At 51.9% G+C, this 22,862-nt stretch overlaps 1 protein-coding gene across 1 annotated transcript in view; it reads left to right on the forward strand.

The window, feature by feature from the left end:
• The window catches only part of LOC140410765 (glutathione hydrolase 5 proenzyme-like), a 192,052-nt gene that overhangs the window by 147,341 nt on the left and 21,849 nt on the right, over nt 1-22,862 (forward strand). The window contains exons 6-10 of the mRNA XM_072499358.1: nt 9,116-9,262; nt 10,624-10,751; nt 11,268-11,449; nt 14,753-14,853; nt 15,637-15,755. Of these exons, the coding sequence (XP_072355459.1) occupies nt 9,116-9,262; nt 10,624-10,751; nt 11,268-11,449; nt 14,753-14,853; nt 15,637-15,755 (677 nt within the window). The remainder of the gene's footprint in view (nt 1-9,115; nt 9,263-10,623; nt 10,752-11,267; nt 11,450-14,752; nt 14,854-15,636; nt 15,756-22,862) is intronic.

Below are 22,862 nucleotides of genomic sequence, written 5' to 3' on the forward strand. Positions count from 1 at the left end.
ACATTGCACGCACTCCCAACACAGGACATTGCACGCACTCCCAACACAGGACATTGCACGCACTCCCAACACATGACATTGCATGCACTCCCAACACATGACATTGCACACACTCCCAACACATGACAATGCACGCACTCCCAACACACGACATTGCACGCACTCCCAACACATGACATTGCACGCACTCCCAGCTCATGACATTGCACGCACTCCCAGCACATGACAATGCACGCACTCCAAACACATGACATTGCATGACCTCCCAATACATGACATTGCACGCACTCCCGATACATGACATTGAACGCACCCCCAGCACATGACATTGCACGCACTCCCAACACATGACATTGCACATACTTCCAGAACATGACAATGAACGCAATCCCAGCACATGACATTGCACGAACTCCCAGCACATGACATTGCACGCACTCCCAGCGCATGACATTGCACGCACTCCCAGCACATGACATTGCACACACTCCCAGCACACGACATTGGACGCACTCACAACACATGACATTGCACGCACTCCCAACACAATACATTGCACGCCCTCCCAACACATGACATTGCACGCACTCCCAGCATATGATACAGCACGCACTCCCAGCACATGACAATGCACGCACTCCCAGCACATGACATTGCACGCACTCTTAGCACATGGCAATGCACGCACTCCCAGCACATGACATTGCACGCACACCTAGCACACGACATTTCATGCACACCTAGCACATGATACAGCACGCACTCCCAGCACATGACAATGCACATACTCCAGCACATGACATTGCACGCACTCCTAGCACATGACAATGCATGCACTCCCAGCACATGGCATTGCACGCACACCTAGCACACGACATTGCATGCACACCTAGCACATGATACAGCACGCACTCCCAGCACATGACAATGCACATACTCCAGCACATGACATTGCACGCACTCCAAGCACATGACATTGCACGCACTCCCAGCACACGACATTGCACGCACTCCCAACACACGACATTGCACGCACTCCCAACGCTTGACATTGCACATACTCCCAACACACGCCATTGCACGCACTCTGCCCAGGACATTGGGCCTATAGCTGCCCGTTTCACAAGTTACCATTGAAGGAGCCCTGCTAGACCTGTGACTGAATGAATGTTTTTGGGATGGAAGGAAGAAGAAAACAAATGGAAGAGAAGCAAAGGGAAAGATAAAAGAAAAAAATGAAATGAAGCTTTCATTTGATCGGGGGCTGATTGAGCTCAGCTGGCTGGATGGCTGGTTCGTGATGCGAGCGAGGGCCAAGAGTGTGGCTTCAATTCCCTGATCAGTTAACAAGCTAACAGACTCTTGGTTAACCAGTTGGGTGATGTTTGGCTGTCAGTAAATTGGTCATGTTTCCCACATCCATTGCTTTTATAACCAATAAATAGAAATGACATTGCACGCACTCCCAGCACATGACATTGCACGCACTCCCAACACATGACATTGCACGCACTCCCAGCACATGACATTGCACGCACTCCCAAAACATGACATTGCACGCACTCCCAACGCATGACATTGCACGCACTCCCAACACATGACATTGCACGCACTCCCAACACATGACATTGCACGCACTCCCAACACATGACATTGCATGCACTCCCAACACATGACATTGCACGCACTCCCAACACATGACAATGCACGCACTCCCAACACATGGCATTGCACGCACTCCCAACACATGACATTGCACGCACTCCCAACACATGACAATTCACGCACTCCCAGAACACGACAAAACACGCGCTCCCAACACACGACATTGCACGCACTCCCAACACATGACATTGCACGCACTCCCAGCACATGACATTGCACGCACTCCCAGCACACAATATTGCAGGCACTCTCAACACACGACATTGCACGTACTCCCAACACATGACATAGCACGCACTCCCAACACATGACATTGCACGCACTCCCAACACATGACAATTCACGCACTCCCAGCACACGACAATGCACGCGCTCCCAACACACGACATTGCACGCACTCCCAACACATGACATTGCACGCACTCCCAGCACATGACATTGCACGCACTCCCAGCACACGATATTGCACGCACTCACAACACACGACATTGCACGTACTCCCAACACATGACATAGCACGCACTCCCAACACATGACATTTCACGCACTCCCAACACATGACATTGCACGCACTCCCAACACATGACAATGTACGCACTCCCAACACAGGACATTGCACGCACTCCCAACACATGACGTTGCACGCACTCCCAACACATGACAATGTACGCACTCCCAACACAGGACATTGCACGCACTCCCAACACATGACATTGCACGCACTCCCAACACATGACATTGCACACACTCCCAATACATGACATTGCACGCACCCCCGATACATGACATTGCACGCACCCCCAGCACATGACATTGCACGCACTGCCAACACGTGACATTGCATGCACTCCCAGCACGTGACAATGCACGCACTCCCAGCACATGACATTGCACGCACTCCCAACACATGGCATTGCACGCACTCCCAACACATGACATTGCATGCACTCCCAACACATGACAATTCACGCACTCCCAGCACACGACAAAGCACGCGCTCCCAACACACGACATTGCACGCACTCCCAACACATGACATTGCACGCACTCCCAGCACATGACATTGCACGCACTCCCAGCACACAATATTGCACGCACTCAACACACAACATTGCACGCACTCCCAACACATGACATAGCACGCACTCCCAACACATGACATAGCACGCACTCCCAACACATGACATTGCACGCACTCCCAACACATGACAATTCACGCACTCCCAGCACACGACAATGCACGCGCTCGCAACACAGGACATTGCACGCACTCACAACACATGACATTGCACGCACTCCCAGCATATGACATTGCACGCACTCCCAGCACACAATAATGCACGCACTCACAACACACGGCATTGCACGTACTCCCAACACATGACATAGCACGCACGCCCAACACATGACATTGCACGCACTCCCAACACATGACATTGCACGCACTCCCAACACATGACAATGTACGCACTCCCAACACAGGACATTGCACGCACTCCCAACACATGACATTGCATGCACTCCCAACACATGACATTGCACACACTCCCAACACATGACAATGCACGCACTCCCAACACACGACATTGCACGCACTCCCAACACATGACATTGCACGCACTCCCAGCACATGACATTGCACGCACTCCCAGCACATGACAATGCACGCACTCCAAACACATGACATTGCATGACCTCCCAATACATGACATTGCACGCACTCCCGATACATGACATTGAACGCACCCCCAGCACATGACATTGCACGCACTGCCAACACATGACATTGCATGCACTACTAGCACGTGACAATGCACGCACTCCCAGCACACGACATTGCACGCACTCCCAACACATGACATTGCACGCACTCCCAACACATGACATTGCACGTACTTCCAGAACATGACAATGAACGCACTCCCAGCACATGACATTGCACGAACTCCCAGCACATGACATTGCACGCACTCCCAGCGCATGACATTGCAAGCACTCCCAGCACATGACATTGCACACACTCCCAGCACACGACATTGGACGCACTCACAACACATGACATTGCACGCACTCCCAACACAATACATTGCACGCCCTCCCAACACATGACATTGCACGCACTCCCAGCATATGATACAGCACGCACTCCCAGCACATGACAATGCACGCACTCCCAGCACATGACATTGCACGCACTCTTAGCACATGGCAATGCACGCACTCCCAACACATGACAATGCACGCACTCCCAACACACGACATTGCACGCACTCCCAACACATGACATTGCACGCACTCCCAGCACATGACATTGCACGCACTCCCAGCACATGACATTGCACGCACTCCCAGCACATGACAATGCACGCACTCCAAACACATGACATTGCATGACCTCCCAATACATGACATTGCACGCACTCCCGATACATGACATTGAACGCACCCCCAGCACATGACATTGCACGCACTGCCAACACATGACATTGCATGCACTACTAGCACGTGACAATGCACGCACTCCCAGCACACGACATTGCACGCACTCCCAACACATGACATTGCACGCACTCCCAACACATGACATTGCACGTACTTCCAGAACATGACAATGAACGCACTCCCAGCACATGACATTGCACGAACTCCCAGCACATGACATTGCACGCACTCCCAGCGCATGACATTGCACGCACTCCCAGCACATGACATTGCACACACTCCCAGCACACGACATTGGACGCACTCACAACACATGACATTGCACGCACTCCCAACACAATACTTTGCACGCCCTCCCAACACATGACATTGCACGCACTCCCAGCATATGATACAGCACGCACTCCCAGCACATGACAATGCACGCACTCCCAGCACATGACATTGCACACACTCTTAGCACATGGCAATGCACGCACTCCCAGCACATGACATTGCACGCACACCTAGCACACGACATTGCATGCACACCTAGCACATGATACAGCACGCACTCCCAGCACATGACAATGCACATACTCCAGCACATGACATTGCACGCACTCCTAGCACATGACAATGCATGCACTCCCAGCACATGGCATTGCACGCACACCTAGCACACGACATTGCATGCACACCTAGCACATAAGACAGCACGCACTCCAAGCACATGACATTGCACGCACTCCCAGCACACGACATTGCACGCACTCCCAACACACGACATTGCACGCACTCCCAACACATGACATTGCACGTACTCCCAGAACATGACATTGCACGCACTCCCAACACATGACATTGCACGCACTCCCAACGCTTGACATTGCACATACTCCCAACACACGCCATTGCACGCACTCTGCCCAGGACATTGGGCCTATAGCTGCCCGTTTCACAAGTTACCATTGAAGGAGCCCTGCTAGACCTGTTACTGAATGAATGTTTTTGGGATGGAAAGAAGAAGAAAACAAATGGAGGAGAAGCAAAGGGAAAGATAAAAGAAAAAAATGAAATGAAGCTTTCATTTGATCGGGGGCTGATTTCGCTCAGCTGTCTGGATGGCTGGTTCGTGATGCGAGCGAGGGCCAAGAGTGTGGCTTCAATTACCTGATCAGTTAACAAGCTAACAGACTCTTGGTTAACCAGTTGGGTGATGTTCGGCTGTCAGTAAATTGGTCATGTTTCCCATATCCATTGCTTTTATAACCAATAAATAGAATTGGTCAAAAAAAAGATTAACCTATAGGACGTTGCTGGCCGGGATGGTCGGTTCGGAATATTCGGCAATTGTAGTTTCGGACCATGTGCCGTAATGTTTGGACTTGCAGGTAAATTGTTGGATGGGGGCAGGGGGGCAGCACCCACAGTGGGGGCTGGATGTGGGGCTGTTGGAAGATGAGGAGTTTTGTGGGGGGTGGAGGGGGGCAGCACCCACAGTGGAGGCTGGATGTGGTGCTGTTGGAAGATGAGGCGGTTTGTGGGGGGTGGAGGGGGGCAGCACCCACAGTGGAGGCTGGATGTGGGGCTGTTGGAAGATGAGGCGGTTTGTGGGGGGTGGAGGGGGGCAGCACCCACAGTGGAGGCTGGATGTGGGGCTGTTGGAAGATGAGGCGGTTTGTGGGGGGTGGAGGGGGGCAGCACCCACAGTGGAGGCTGGATGTGGGGCTGTTGGCAGATGAGGAGGTTTGTCAGTGTCTAAGGGCTATCATTCAGGGATATGTGGAGCTGAATGACACGGGTAAGGTATCGGCCGCCACGCTGTGGGAGGCATTGAAGGCAGTAGTAAGGGTGGAGTTTATGGGCACACTGGGATAAGATGGAGCGGGCAGAGTTGGCGAGATTAGTGGAAGAGATCTTGCAGGTGGACAGGAGGTATTCGGAGGCCCCGGAGGTGGGTTGTTGAGGGAGTGACAGAAACTTCAGATGGAGTTTGGGTTATCATCCACAGAGAAGATGATAGGGCAGTTGAGGAGGGCGAAAGGGGCAGTCTATGAATACGAGGAAAAGGCTAGTAGGATGCTGGCACATCAACTGAGGCAGCGGGGGAGATTGGAAAAGTGAGGGATCGGGTGAATCAAATGAAAATGAAAATCGCTTATTTCACAAGTAGGCTTCAATTAAGTTACTGTGAAAAGCCCCTAGTCGCCACATTCCGGCGCCTGGGGGGAAGAACACGGTCTTGGATCCGGTGGGGGTGAATGGGGTGTTTGGGGATTTTTCAAGAGGCTGTATGAGTTGGAGCCCCCGGCCGGGGTGGAGGGAATGAGGGGATACTTGGAGGCGTTGGAGTTCCTGAGGGTGAAGGAGGACCTGGTGGAGGGGCTGGGAGCCCCCATTGGGCTGGTGGAGGCTGTGGAGGGTCTTAGGGTGGTGCAGGGGGGGGGGGGAGGCCCCGGGCCCGGACGGGTTCCCAGTGGAATTCTTCAACACGTTTTCAGGGGACCTGTGACCTCCGTTGGTGAGGGCTTTTAATGAGGCAAGGGAGCAGTGGGGTGCTCCCCCCACTTTATCGCAGGTCTCAATCTCCTTAATTTTAAAGAAAGACAAGGATCCAGAGCAGTGTGTGTCTTACAGGCCAATTTTGTTGTTAAATGTGGATGCCAAGTTACTGGCCAAGATTTTGACCTCAAGGATCGAGGACTGTATGCCAGGGGTGATGGGGAGGACCAGACGGGGTTTGTTGAGGGGAGGCATCTGTCGGCCAACATCAGGAGGCTGCTGAATGTGATAATGATGCCCCCAGAGGGACGAAGTGTGGAGGTGGTGGTCACAATGGATGCGGAGAAAGCCTTCAATCAGTTGGAGTGGGACTATTTGTAGGAGGTGCTGGGCGGTTTAGGTTTGGACACAGGGGTTTGTGGATTGGGTCCGGTTGCTGTACCAGGCACCAGTAATGAATGTGCGGACAAACCGGGCGAGCTCGGAATATTTCAGGCTGCATCGGGGGACGAGGCAGGGATGTCCATTCTCCCCATTGCTCTTTGCCTTGACTATAGAGCCACTGGCAATGGCACTGAGCGCATCAAGGGAATGGCAGGGGACAGTACGGTGGGGTGGAGCATAGGGGCTCTCTGCATGCGGGTGACTTGCTGCTGTATATTTCGGACCTGTTGGAAGGTATGGGGAGTAATGAGTATTTTGGAGGAATTCGGCCGGTTCTCGGGATACAAATTGAATATGGGGAAGAGCGAGGTTTTTCCGATTCAAGCGAGGGGGCATGGGAAGAGGCTGGGGGTGATGTGGAACAGATGAAGGAGGGTTTTAGGAGGCGGGATGTGCTCCCACTGTGAGTGGCGGGATGGGTGGAATCGGTGAAGATGGTCGTCCTTCAGAGGTTATTGTTTGTGTTCCAGAATCTCCCGATTTTTATTCCTAGAGCTTTCTTTAGGAGGGTGAATGCGATGATTTCAGGGTTTGTGTGGGCGGGTAAAGCCCCGTGGGTGAAGAAGGTGCTGCTGGAGCGGGGTCGAGAGGAGTGGGGGGGGGGGGGGGGGGGGGGGATGGCTCTCCCTAACTTTTTACTGGGCAGCGAACCCGCTGGTTAGGAAGTGGATCGTGGGGAAGGGGTGGATGTGGGAGCAGATGGAGGCAGCCTCTTGCAGGGAGACGAGGTTTGGGGGCTTTGCTCACGATACCTCTGCCGTTCTCGCCGGCCAGATACTCCACAAGCCCGGTAGTGGTGGCGGCCCTGAGGGTGCGGGGAAGTGGCGGCAGCAGCTGAGGCTGGAGGGGGCCTTGGTTTGGGCACCGATTTGTGGGAATGACCGGTTTGCTCCGGGGGGCTGGTGGGGGGTTTTGGGGTAGGCATTGGGCGGGCATTGAGCAGCATGGGGATCAGTTAACTGACAGCAGCTTTCTGAGCTTGGGGGGATTGGTGGAGGAATTTGAGCTGCCCGTCAGAAATGGGTTCCGGTATTTGCAGGTGAGGGACTTTGTTCTGAGGCAGGTTCCGTCTTTTCTTCATCTGCCGCCTCAAGGGCTACAGGCCAAGGTGGTGTCAAGAACGGGGGGGGGGGGAAGGTGTCAGAAATTTCCAAGGAGTTGTTGGATTGGGAGGGAGCCCCGATAGGGGTAGTGAAGCCTGAGTGGGAGGAAGAGTTGGGTAGGGAGTTGGAGGCTGGCCTGTAGGAGGAGGCTCTGAGGAGGGTGAATGCATCCTCGTTGTGCTCTAGGCTTAACCTTATCCAGTTTAAGGTGGTCCACAGGGCGCACATGACTGTGGCCAGGATGAGCAGGTTTTTTAAGGGGGTGGAGGACAGGTTTGTGCGGGTGGGCCTGCAAATCATGTCCACATGTTTTGGGATGTCCGAAGCTTTTGGGGGATTCTGGCCGGGGTTTGCTGGCGTTATGTCGGAGGTCCTGAAGGTGAAGGTGGTCCCGAATCCAGAAGTAGCGATCTTCGGAGTGTCGGAGATCCCGGGAGTCCAGGGGAAGAGAGAGGGCGATGTTTTGGCCTTTGCCTCCCTGGAAGCCCAGAGACCAATATTATTAGAATGGAGGGACTTGGGACCCCCGGAACCAAGGGTGTGGGTGAGTTTCTCAGGCTAGAAAAAATAAAATTCGCCTTGAGGGGGTCTGTGGAGGGGTTTGCCCAGAGATGGCAGCCGTTTAGCGACTTCTTTGAGAAAAGTTAAGATGTCAGGAGTGGGTCGGAGGTGGGGGGTTAAAAGGGGGAGGCAGGGGAGCTGGGAAGTGGGAGGAGGGATGATGGGGTGTTAGGTATTTTGTTGAGTTTGTTATTTGCAGCCCTGTTGGCTTGTTTTGATTTGTGATTATGTTTGTTGCGCGAATATATAAATATAAATGCCTTGCAGTGTTTGGAAGATGATCCCTTACTGCCTGCAGATTCCAGGCTAATTCTGAGGGGTTGCAAACTGGACTGATGTTGCTGATCATACCTCAAGCACTGGGCATTTATTACACATTCAAAGTAATCTGACATCACTTTTATCCTTGTGCACAGATAGCATTTTAACATTCAAAGATTTGAATCAGTACACCGCTTCAGTGATGGAGCCCCTGAGCATTTCACTGGGGAACTACATGATGTACTCTCCACCCCAGCCTTCAAAGGGAGCCGTTCTCAGCTTCATCCTCAATGTCCTGAAAGGTAGGTATGACTATATCACCACATACCAGCAACTGTACCCATCTATTTGTCTTCTCATTTATATCTGTTCATGCCTGTCATCCATTTGACTGTGTTTCCATGTGATTTCTCCAAATTAGCTCCATAACTTGATCGGAAGAAACCCCGGAGACATAGAACATAGAACATAGAACATACAGTGCAGAAGGAAGCCATTCGGCCCATCGAGTCTGCACCGACCCACTTAAGCCCTCACTTCCCCCTATCCCCGTAACCCCTCCTAACCTTTTTGGTCACTAAGGGCAATTTATCATGGCCAATCCACCTAACCTGCACGTCTTTGGACTGTGGGAGGAAACCGGAGCACCCGGAGGAAACCCACGCAGACACGGGGAGAACGTGCAGACTCCACACAGACAGTGACCCAGCGGGGAATCAAACCTGGGACCCTGGCGCTGTGAAGCCACAGTGCTATCCACTTGTGCTACCGTGCTGCCCATAATGGCTGGAATTTTCCGGCTGTCGGAATTTCCTTTTCCCGCCGGTAGTGCACCCCCACCTGGGGGTTTCTCCGCGGCGTGGTGGGGGGGCTTCACTGGGAAATCCCATTGACAGGCGGCGGGAGCAGAGAATCCCAGCGGCAGCCAGCGGCGCACCACCGGGAAACAGGGGGCTGGGGGTGGGGGGGGGGGGGGGGGGGCAGAGAATCCAGCCCAAATATCAACACGAATGATCCAGAGTGCAGTTCTCCCAACAAATCCACAGCAGATGATCAGGAGAAAATGGGACTGAAATCCTATTCCCACAGTGATAGCGTGGCTGAGGCACAATTGTTAGTAAAGTGCGGTGTGAAGGGTGGGGGCGTTGGGCGGGGGGAGGGTGGGGAGATGGGGGAGGGGGCAATATAGCAAACCGTTGCTATATTGGGCTTGTGGGTGTTTGATGGGCCAGTATAGAGGGAGCTTAACTCCTAATATATAACTCTGTACCGGCCCCGGGGTGTTTGGCGGGGAGTGTAGTTGGAGCCTTATTCCGTTTTTAAACCCATGCTGTTTAAACTCATTTTTGGGATGTCAATATCACTGACAAAATCTGGCATCTATTCCCCACCCGGGTTTTCCCGGAGCACCTCTGGGTTTGGTGATGAGGCGTGCACGATCATTTACCTCTCAATCCTTTGACTTAAGGACCAGCTCTGAATAAGAATAGGGAGACGCCAAAATCTGGCAGGAACATGTATCAATTCCACTGCCTAAATCAGTATTTTTGGGGGATATGCAGATGAAGCCATCAAATTGACAGAATTGAATTCTAGCAATAAACAAATGATCTGGGTTCCAAGCGAATTGAATGGTAATTTTATCTTTTTCTGATCTCAACAGACTTTAAGTTTTCTGCTGAGTCCATGGAGGGAAGCCAGAGGATGCAGACATACCATCGTATCATCGAGGCCTTCAAATTTGGAAACGGGCAGCTGACTGGAATGATCGGTCCGAAGGCCCAATCACATGTTAGTTTTCCCATTGTTACACTCTCTTCAGAAACATCAGCAAGGAAAATTAGCAATGTGTAATCATGGTTTTCTTTTGAGAAACATTTTTTGGGCCAGTGGCTGTCAGCTCCACAAAGGGGGGTGGGGAGGGAGTTGGGCTGCTTGCAGGAAAAGAGAATCCCAACAGCCGGAGAATTCCGACCCCTGACCGATCTCCCTGTGGGACTCGTAGAATACGAGCTTCCCCGTTAGTGGGTGGAGGCCCGCCCAGCTGGGGCTCGTTACCTTGTTCTGCAAAGGCCGGCCTGAACTGGTAGTTTTTGTAGTCCCAACAAGGAAAATTATCAATGTATAATCATGGTTTTCTTTTGAGAAACATTTTTTGGGCCAGTGGCTGTCAGCTCCACAAATGCCCATTCTTTCTGGGGTCCAGCTCCAGAGACCTGTGATATACCATGACCTCAGTATTGTGGGATATAGACACATGCAATTTTTTCAGCCCTAACCTCTGGTCTCTCTTTGCTGTAAATTCAGATATCCGACCTCCTCTCTGATCAGCTTGCCAAGCTCACACAACAGCGTATTGATGATAAAGTCCATCCACTAAATTACTACACCGCTGAGCATCAAACACCTGACAAGTATGCCACCAGTCATGTTTCAGTGATAGACAGAGACGGCAATGCAGTTTCTGTCACCAGCTCAATCAATCACCTGTAAGTACAGGTATCTCTTGCAACGTATAACAATGTAATCACATGCTAGTTACACATCAAGAACATCCATCACATGAATCTGTGACAGATACTCAGTGGTTGGTACCCAAACACGCTCATTTAGCTATGTCACATAACCAAAGGCCTGTAATTCCTCTGGGAAATTTCCTGTTAAAATCAATAGTATACATAGGAATTTGACTCAAATCCATTTACCAGTGCCCTGGGAATATAAATGGAATGTGTTGTGAAGAAATCCTTCCTCGTATATTTGAATGTCGCATTGAGACAGCTGTCAAGCAACAGCACCTCCAAAGCTGCCTGATTAAATCACTGCTGTCCATGTGTTGTGACATAGTTAGTAGGACTGTGGCTGCGACTCTGAAGCTTTTGGCTTCATGTTCCACTCCAAAGACATGCGCACAAAATCCAATTCATTGCAGAATCGAGAGGCTGCTGCACCACCAGGTGTACTGACTTGCTGATGAGATGTTAAATTGATGTCCCACCTACCATTTCAGCTACGTGTGAATGATCCCGTGGCTCTTTTCAAAAAGAGGAGGGAGGTTAGTCCCTGGCATCCTGGCCAGGACTTTTCCCTCAATCAACACCACTCCTGCAGATTGCGGAGGTTATGGGGCGATCGGATAGAGGTCTACAAAATTATGAGGAGCATAGACAGAGTGGATAGTCAGAGGCTTTTTCCCAGGGTAGAGGGGTCAATTACTAGGGGGCATAGGTTTAAGGTGCGAGGGGCAAGGTTTAGAGTAGATGTACGAGGCAAGTTTTTTTACACAGAGGGTAGTGGGTGCCTGGAACTCGCTGCCGGAGGAGGTGGTGGAAGCAGGGACGATAGTGACATTTAAGGGGCATCTTGCTAAATACATGAATAGGATGGGAATAGAGGGATACGGACCCTGGAAGTGTAGAAGATTTTAGTTTAGACGGGCAGCATGGTCGGCACGGGCTTGGAGGGCCGAAGGGCCTGTTCCTGTGCTGTACTTTTCTTTGTTCTTTGTATTACCTGGTTGTTATCTCATTGCTGTATGTGGGGGTTTGCCGTGTGCAATTTGGTGCACAAGGATATTGCAACAGAGCCTACACATCAAAAGAACCCTGATGTACACAAAGCATGGGTGTAATTGAATGGCCTCATCACGCCCAATGTGGTGATGCGACGAGGCGGTTAAATCTCGCAAGAGGCCTCTCGCAGCACTCAGAACCCTGCTCTTCAGTGCAGGAAATGAGGTAAATGGGGCCTTGGTGGGGCATTCCCGACTGGGGCCAAAAACACCCATTAGATTATGGGGTCATTAACACCCCGCCATAATATGTGCCCAAAACATGCCTCATTTGGCTATATTGTAAAGGGTGCTATTTAAATGCAAGAGTTTCTTTCAGAGACTTAGGGCGGGATTCTCTGGTCCCCAGTTGCGAGTTTCTCGGTGGTACGCCGTTCACTCGATGTGGGATTCTTCACTCCTGCTGCTTGTCAAAGGGATTTCCCAACGAAGCCCCCCCCACACCGCTGGGAAACCCGCCGGGCAGGGGTGGGCTGCCAGTGGGAACAGAGAACCCCAACGGCCGGAAAATTCCAGCCTAATGTTCAATGCCAAAAAACATCTAGGGCGCAATCCTCCGGCCACACTTTGCCGGAAAAGCAGCTCGCCGCTCCCTGGATCTTCCCGGCTCACAACACCTCACGAGATTCTAAACAATGGGCAGGATCACTTTTGGCAAAGCTGCATATTAGAGCAAGGCACTAAGCAGAGATCCCCATTGTAAACAATAGGGCTATGTGCGGTCTCAGCCGCGCGTTCCCCATTCAGGCCCCTTATTCAACATGAGTCGTGTTGAACAGTCATGTGCTTCTCAGCACTGCGAGTGCCGGGAAATATGAGGCTAAATGCGCTCGTTAGGAGACTTCATTCCATTTTGGGAAGATTGCGCCCCTACGGTTTCTATAGGATTGGAACTTAAAGAAGCGTTAAATGGAAGTTTTGGTAAATTGTGCAGGTGTAAAAATGACCACCACACCAACTTAAGAGGTCCCCAACCCACGTTCTTTCTGCTTCTTGGGGGGGTGAAGTATCCCCAGGGGCACTGAGACAGGCCTGTTGCAGGCTTCGTCTCCTGCACTGCTTCTGCAGCAGCCTCAAGCTGTACCCTGACTGTTGCAAGTACGGCGCAGGGCTGATAGAAAGTGAGGCTTCTGCTGCTATCTTCAGAGACAGCAGAGGTGGCAGTGGATCCGTGGCAAAGGTGGAGTCAATCTGCACAGTGAAACTCGAAAGCCTATAAAAGCTGAAAGTGACGTTCTTCTTCGCTGGATGGCCCAAGGCTCTGTGATAACCATCTGGCCATCCAAGAGAGAGGCATTCTGGGGTTTGTGGGGATGATGCTTCCTCCTTCCTCAGTGTCACTTCGGATGATTCACTCCTCTCTATCCCAGAGATAACCTACCCTCCTCAGTTTTGCCTGGCACAGCAGCTTTGCCGCAAAATGCTTAAAACTCAGAAGTCCAGTGTCCTGCAGCAGATATGTGAGGCAGTGTCTAAAAACCTGGCTGCTTATTCATGGCTAATGGCTCGTGTAAATACTCGAATGCCGGATTTACCCAGCGCCCGGGTCTCAACGACCGTGCCTGCAAGATCTCGACAGGGCACAGGTTAGTACTGGTCCACAGAAACATGGACCAGGCATAACAGCACACCCGGGGGGGGGGATCTCACACAGGGGCGGGATGATACGCTGGCACCCCCTCTGGCACTGGGCACCCTGGCACTGCCACCCATAAAGGGTGTCTGGGTGACACTGCAAGGGTGCCAGGGGCACTGCCATGGTGCTGAGCTGGCAGTGCAAGGGTGCCCTGGTGCCAGGTTGCCACTGCCAGGGGACGATGTTCCTGGTGGGACCTTGTCAATTGGTGGGGGAGGGGAGGGCGTTCCCAGGGGCTTTGACAAGGTGGGGAAGTGAGGGGAAGGGCAGAAAGCAGGCGTGGCTTGAAAGGAAGGGCGGGGTGGGGGTGAAGATCGGGGCTGCCAATCAAAATGGTGTCCCAATCTGCAAATCGCAAGGAAATGCCTCTAACTGCAGCCTTGGTGGAGAGAAACTCACCGAGGCTATAAAAACCCAGCAAAGTGCCGTTGAATAGCAGGATGATTCTCGGTGCTGCAGCTGCCAAAAATCACCCTGCCAAACATGCCCGGCAGAGGACTTAGTTTTAAATCCGTTGAGTCGTGACCTAGGTTTTAAATCGAATTGGATAAATTTTGAGATTAAGGTGTATTTTTGTTTCCATAGATTTGGTTCCATGATCATTTCCAAAAGTACAGGCATCATCTTGAATAATCAGCTTGCAGATTTCTGCGGGCCAAATAATACATTTCCAGACATCGCAACAGGTAAGTACAGATGAAAGGGCTAAGGCCTCCCATCTTAATTCTGGGCACCACATGTCTTCTTGTGCCTCTGACAAGGAACAGTGAATTTCCATCTATTGTAGAGGTCACCAGAAAGTGTTGGGGATCAACATCTTTGCATTAGAATCATTTTTTTAATCAGCCAGATATCCAACACAAGTTAGTACTATTGCAATCATTCGTAAAATGAACGTTTGTTTTTAATCTGAGTGCTTTAGGTACAGCTCCAGTAATAAATGCATGCCCTGGAAAAGATTGTGAAAGTTACAGCTTCAACCTTAGTTCGGGGCTGAGTTAGCGAATGGCATGAAGGGTGTTAGAGCATTTTTGATCCTGCTGACTATCCATTGACACCTTCTGGCCAGTGCACATCGCACATGATGGAATTTGATTCAGTTGTGATGTCCACTATGGTCAAATGGCCTGTTGACACCTGGAGAATTCTAATTCTACTCTCTCTCCACCCACCAGCCTGTCTGGAGCAGTTAAAACTAAGCTGGGAGATGAGGGTGTTTGTGGGGGGTGGGGTGAGCTGAGCTATTCCACTCCCTCCCTTGGCCGGCTGGATGTAATTGTAAGTTACAGGCAGCAAGGACGCTCACATCATTTTAACCTGAGGCCTGACTGAGGTTAAGTGGTGACATTCCCACCAGACCAAAGCTACTGTCAGCAGCAGCCAGAGCACTCCTTGTCAGGTCATATTGCATTCTGTTTTTGCAGCGCTTGATATTTTCGGTCTCAATTATGACATTTTGTCGTTCACAGTTGAAGGGCAGAACCCGCCTTCTTCCATGTCTCCATCCATATTGATATCGCAGGACAAAACATCAATGATGGTGGTGGGATGTTCTGGTGGGAGTATGATTGTCAGTGCCACTGCACAGGTCAGTACACAGTGTCACTGCTTTCAGCTAGTCATCAAGCTTCTCACTGCAGGTGTGTGAAGACATCTCACCGGTGCTGAGTATGAGTTCTCGTAATCTCAGGTTATCTATTGCTACAGGGAGTGTAGAGCTCAACAAATTCTGGCTCAATCAGGTTGATCGAATCAAGTCTCTGTCTGTCAACTCTAGGATCTGAAGTCTGGTAGTGCTAACGCAAACCCCTCAAAAGACAAGAATCATTTACTGTTACAGATACTTGGCTCCCTGGTGGTGTGGGGTGGCTTCAATGGGAAGTCCCATTCTTCAGCAGGTGTATAGAATCCTGCCAGCCAAGAACGGCGCACCGCCGTGAAGCACACAGCTGGGGGACCGGAGAATCCCCGCCTGATGTTTCCCAAATCTTTGTGGGCCATGCCATATAACCGCTAAGTGTCAGTCCACCAATGCCCCAGCAAACTAAGCCAACACAAATGTCATCATCCCACAACAAAGGATTTTCATAGGCTCTCATACCTAGTCAGTTATGGCTTGTGCTACTGTGCTGCCAACTCGATAAAAGGTCCAAATGGGTGCCTAGCTTATACTGTCTTCAGTAATCTGATTGAGCTCATTAGCCACCATTTAAAGATCCTGCTTTATTATCGATCCAGTGTGTACCTAAGATGATGGGTGGATTCTCAGTTTGGGAGACCCTGTGCGGGATTCTCTGTTGTCCGACGCCGATATCGTAATTGGCGATTGGGCGGAGAATCTATTCCGACACCCAAATCGGGGTCGTTGCCGGTTTGACCCCGGTCAGTCATGCTCTGTCTCCGCGAAAGTGGTGTAATTGCGTTGTGCGCCGCATGCCATTGCAACGCTGTTGGCGCATCATTGGCAGGCCCTCCTGCGATGCTCCACCCCCAATAGGCCGGTTTGCCGACGGTGCGGTTGAGGTATGGTCTGAGCGGTCGGTACCCCGGCGTGGCAGTTGCGGATTGTGTCGAGCCGAGATCCGTGCTGCTGGCTGCAGGGGCTTCCGTGAGGGCTGAGGGGACTGGTGGGGGTGGCCAGGGGGTGGCCAATGGGGTGGCGGATGGCGGGTTGGGTCCGTGCACGGCCGGCGCCATGTTGTACGGCGCGGCCACTGCAGGTCGTCGGCGTTCACATGCGCGGCGCGGACCTGGCCATTCTCCAGCCGTTTCCGGCACGGAGGCGGCACTTTCGCCCGGCGCTGCTGCTAGCCCCTCACTGGTCCCGGAATCGGGAAGGGTTCGTTGCTGATTTAGCCATTGTAAAACGCCGGTGAATTCTTCATTTCAGCCGGTACCTAGCCACTGAAACGGAAAATCCAGCCCTAGGTTCCCCCGCCAGAACTGAATTGCACATGTTTTATGATCCCCTTGTGGTCGTAAAGCAGGATGCAATTCCGTATTCCTTGCCATGTAAATTCATGCATGGCATGACGTAGGAGGGGATTCCCGGGAGAATCCCAATATTCGGCCTCCTTCTTAAACAGGTAGCCCTATAGCGGAGTCCCACGGCTGGCATCCCACCTGCATCGCAAATGAACCACGACCACCCCCATCCACACCACAGATCGGTCACGACCGCCCCCAGCACAAATCGACCACAAACTCCCTCCCCCCTGCACCGCATGGCAGCCCCCCCCCCACTGGATTGCCTGGATCCCTCCCCTACCGCCCAAGCACGGGGGTGACCCGACCCGCAACCCCCACGGAACCCTGTAATAGGTGGACCCCTCTCCAGGGACCCCTGTAATAGGGGACCCCCATAGGGACTCCTGTAATAGAGAGACCCCCACAAGGACCTCTTGCCTAAAAGAACCCCTCCAAAGACCGCCCCCCACACACAGACCTCCCCAACACTTCCACACAAAGACCTCTGCCACACACACGTAATGTGGAACTCATTCATATCGCCAGTGGGGGGTGGAGCAGGTGTTGACCCTGATTTTTGCCCTGATTCCAATTCTCTGCCCCATTGGGGAGCGCAGATCCGGCATCCCAGAGATGGAGATGCCCGCCCTGCCGGATTCAGGGCCTTTTATTTACCACGCGATTTTGGTCAAGTTACAGTTAGACTGGTTTTCATGCCTGGATTGAACAGTAAAGAGTCTGCTGAAAGGATTGTGAATAGTTTTCATGACCGGCTGACCAGTCGGTGTTTATACTTGGAAGATTTTAATATTTTTTTCCCTCTCAGTGCACCTTCCCACTCTGCCAGTATGTCACCAGTCCCACCCGTCCAACTTGCTTTCCAGATCAATGTTATGGAAATATAGTGGACGCAAACAAGGCAGTGTGGAGACCGCCTCTTGGGAAATCGAATCAAAACTATTGTGATCACGGGAACCCGAGGAGGTCCAAACTTAAAGGTTTATTTCGTTAAAGACATGCTAGGTCACAAAGCAGTGGGCAGTCTGCCCAGTCCCAGCCGGGACCACCCGCAGATGCCAATTCCCCTCCTGGCCGGCTTTTATCGGTCTGATTTAACGAGCCACGCTGCTAGGCCTCCGCCCCTCAGCAGGGGCTCCACGGAGGGATCAAGCGGGTCATCGCAGTGGAGCAGGAGGGGGGGTTCTTACAATACGGCTATTCATCTGCTACCAACATACAGAGAGCGTGTGGAGCGTGAAAGACGTGTCCTGAAGACAGTTCAGATGTGGACAAAGGAGAGCAGGGAGGAGCACATGGTCGGTTTTAGTGTCACTGATTGGCCGGTGTTTTTGTGATTGGTGTGGTGATCCACACGAGTTAACAGACACTTTAAAATGGAAGCCACCCCTTCGCCGCTCAGAAACCACGGACGGGGTCCGCTGCCGGCAGCAACAAAGAATCGCAACGGCCAAAAGATTGAGCTTCGGTACAGCCCCAGTAATTAACTGCCGGAAAAAGGCAGGTTCAATCTTCGACCTGGACCGAGTTAATGAATGGCATTAGGGATGCTGGAGCGCTTTTGATGCTGATGACTATCCATTGACACGGTCTGACTAGTGCATGGGAGGGATTCTCCCTCCCGCCGGACCCATTTTCTGGAGCGGCGCGCCCCCGCCGCCAGCGGGATCCTCTGTCCCAGCAGCCGACCAATGGGCTTTCCCATTGTGGGCATCCCACGCCTTCAGGAAATCCAATGGCGCGCGCGGAACTGGCCTGCCAAAAACTGCCCCCATGTAACCCCCCTCGCCACCCCCGGACCACCCCCCCCCACTAGTCCCCAAAGCCCCCGCCGAACCCTCCCCTGCTAGCGGAACGGCTCCCCCCACCCCCGACTGTGGCAGCAAGCATGGGAAGGACTTAACAAAATGGGCTGGAATCTCCGTTTCAGCGGCTAAGTGCCGGCTGAAACGGAGAATTTGCGGGCATTTTACGATGCCAAAATTGGCGGCTAACCGTCACCAATTCCGGGACCGGTGAGGGGCTAGCAGTGGGATGGGGTGAAACCCCCAGCTCCCTCACTGGAGAATGGCAATAACCTGCAGTAGTCGGGCCGTACAACATATTGCCGGCTATGCACGGACCTGACCTGCCAAGTGCGACCCCACAGGCCACCCCCTGACACACCCCACCAGCCCCCCAGCCCTCGCAGAAGCCCCCCCGGACAGCGGCACGGATCCCAGCTGAGTGTGACGATGCTGGACATAGTCCGCAGCCGCCACGCCCAGTTCCCGACCGCTCAGACCACACATCAAACGCGCGGTCGGGAACATGGTCCATCAGGGGCAAAGCATCGCGGGAGGGCATGCTGATGACGTGCCAACACTATTGCAACTGCTTGCGCCGCGCAACGCGATGACGCCATTTCAGAGGGGGCAGATTCTCGAAAACCGGTGTCAAACCGGCGCCGCCCCCGATTTGGGCGTCGGGATGGATTCTCCGCCCGATTGTTGATTACGATATCGGCGTCGGGCAACGGAGAATCCCGCCCCAATGTGCTTGTGGACTATCGTACCTTAGTCCTTGATCTTCATCAATTTTATGGAAGATTTGATGTGGGTGGTTTTCGAAATGAGTGTAACAAAATATGTGTTAGGATCCCTGTACATTCACCTTGGCAACCATTAATTCAAATACAACCCCCAAAGACTACAACACTAAGTAACCCTTTAAGCTTTCCTTTTAAACATCCATAAGACTTAAAAACAAAACCTTTATCAGAAGCACATCAGGTAAAAGTCACTACTGAAAACATTTATCATTCTGAATTCACCAAATGATCAGGAGATAGTCTTTGATGGCAGAGAGAACAGCAGTATACCTGCTTGGTCTGGCTTCAGCTCCAACACTGAAAACGAAACTAAAACACACCCTGCAGCAAACAGCCTAAAACGAAAGTAAAAGGCTGACAGAAAGCCCAGCTCCATCCACTCTCTGACATCACTGCAGTAATAAACACCCATTTCTTAAAGGTACTCTCACTACAGATATTTATATACACACCCATTTATAAACACCCATTTCGTAAAGGTACTCTCACATGACACTCATCTCAGCCAAAAGGCCGAGAAGCGATAGTTATTTCCATTTTTATTGGACATATATACTGTTCCAAATACTTGGAAAGCGTCCAGCATCATGCCTGCAACTAAGAAGTCATAACCCCATAACAAAGACAGCTAATCCTTTGCTATAAATAACCTATCAGTCGAACTGTGAGCTTGCAGTACCCACTGTGATAATGATAGGTTTTGGAAGCAGTCATGCAATGATAATGCTATTATCATCGCACTTCTGGTTATGCCAAGAAACACAAAGTACAAGTGGAACTGCAATTTTTTTCCAACTCGTTTTTCCCCAAAACTTAAATAACTTGACAACCTGACAGTTCCAATGATCTTGGGCAGAATTTTCCAAAATATTCCCAAAAAATGGCAGCCAGGTTCTGATTGAAAACAGGCGTGTTTCTCTTCAGAACAGCCTCATTTTCTGACCAGATCTCCTGATTGTCAAAAAAAAATTGTGGAGGTCCGTTTGTGCTGCTACTCTGGCAGGGCCGGGCCTGATAGACATTGACATGGCCAGCTGCACAGACATCGGATGGCGCCCTGATCTGCGAAGGAAAACTTCCTCCCATTCCCCATGGGCACCTCCCCCAAAAGCATCAGGGCCCCCACCACATCATGGAAGCATTGGGGGCACTCTTACCCCTCTCCCCCCATTCCCCCACCATGCTGTCATCAGCACACGCCCCTCTCCCCCCCCACCATATAAGGGGAATCCCCTTCCCCGAATGGAGGAGTATTCCCCCCCTAGTTGTACCCCCTGGTAATGCCTGCCTCACTGCCAGCTGGCACCCAGGTGGTACCAGCAGTGCCAGGGCACCACCTTGCCCAAAGAGCTTGTATCTGGGGACCTCTGATCCCCTAGGAGAGCCCCACGATGGCGCTTGCGGAAGGTTTCTGAGGCGAAGGGGATGATTCCCAAAGCCTCGGGTGCCTCGGAAATCGGAACATTAGAGTGAAACTAGCCGTCTCGCTCTAATATGCAGATATGGTAAATCGTGATCCCACCCACAATGGGCGGAATTCACATCGCACGTCTCGGAGATCGTGTTGGATCTTGTGAGGCATTGCGAGCCGGGTAGATCCCGGGAACGTGGTCTCCCAGCTTTTATGGGCCACCATGCGCTGCGGCCAGCTGCTTTTCCGGTGCAGCGTGGCCGTTGGATCACTCCCACATCACCGACGGGGGCACAGAGCAGATCCTAAATCAAGATCTCGCCGGCGCAAATCCTGTTTTGGTCCACTCTTGAGATTTAACAACCATAACAGGATTTTCACCCTCAGCTAAGCGATCCACAATATCGCGCCCAACATCTTTATTTGATGTCTACTCTTAAAAAAATAAACCTACCTCCATCACTGTGGCATAAAACCCCGTATTCAGTAAAAAGGGGTCTTGATGAACTCAATGAGTTCAGATGACTCACTGGATCGGGGTTTCCCCTGTGCGTGAGTTGGGCCCCACCCTCGTCCTCCCACCAATGTTAAGGATCTGTTGGAAATGGGGGCGGGACATCCGGATCTGGGATCCAAGTGCCATTTTGGATAAGACGTGGAATCTCCATGACCCCATTAAACCTGACGCCATCTCTCTCAAACTAATTTGGTAAGCAAGAAATAGAATTCTGAACTGATGAATGTTCAAGGTAAGTTTGTTTTCAGTAACATGCTAGGTAGGTGCAGGATTCTCCGTTTCAGAGACTATGGGCATGATTCTCCCAAAAGGGAACAAAGTCCCCAGCGAGTGCGTTTAGCCGGCGGTTTCCTGGCGCTCGCAGTTGAATAAGGGGCCTGAACGGAAATCGCACAGACAAAGCCGCACATAGATCCACTTTGTACAGCGAGGCACTCCGCTCGCCGGTCTCCCCCCCCACACCCCAACCCCACCCCCGCATCCCTCCAACACCCATGCCGGCGACCCGCACACAATCACACGCACAAACCTTGCCAGCTTGGCACCTTGGCAGTGCCAACTGGCACCCAGGTGTCTCTGCCAAGGTGCCAGGTGGCATTACCAGCATACCCTGGCGGCACCAGCTGTGCCAGGGCACCAGCCTGCTCAGAGGGCATGCAGCGGGGGTCCTCCGATACCCTGGGATACTCCTACGAGTGCCATTCTGTCTGATCGGCGTTTGTGGGGACCTGTGCTGACCGGCGCTCGCCCGAAGTCTCCAAGGTGAGGTTGAATCTTTCAGGAAGCGAAAAGTTAGAATAAACGGGTTGTTTTCCAAATGGCAGGCAGTGACTAGTGGGGTACCACAGAGATCTGTGCTCGGACCCCAACTGCTCACATTATATATTAATGGTTTGAATGAGGGAACTAAATGCATGATCTCCAAATTTGCAGATGATACAAAGTTGGGTGGGAGGGTGAGCTGTGAGGAGGATACAGGGATGCTTCAGCGGAATTTGGACGGGCTGAGTGAGTGGACATATGCATGCTAGATGCAATATAATGTGAATAAATGTGAGGTTATCTGCTTCAGTAACAAAAATAGGGAGGCAGGTTATTACTTGAATGGGTGCAAATTGAGAGAGGTGGATACTCAGCATGATCTTGGTGTCCTCGTGCATCACTCGCTGAAAGCAAGCGCGCAGGTACAGCA

The sequence above is a fragment of the Scyliorhinus torazame genome, chromosome 1 (assembly GCF_047496885.1).
Source record: "Scyliorhinus torazame isolate Kashiwa2021f chromosome 1, sScyTor2.1, whole genome shotgun sequence".
NCBI classification, from domain to species: domain Eukaryota; kingdom Metazoa; phylum Chordata; class Chondrichthyes; order Carcharhiniformes; family Scyliorhinidae; genus Scyliorhinus; species Scyliorhinus torazame.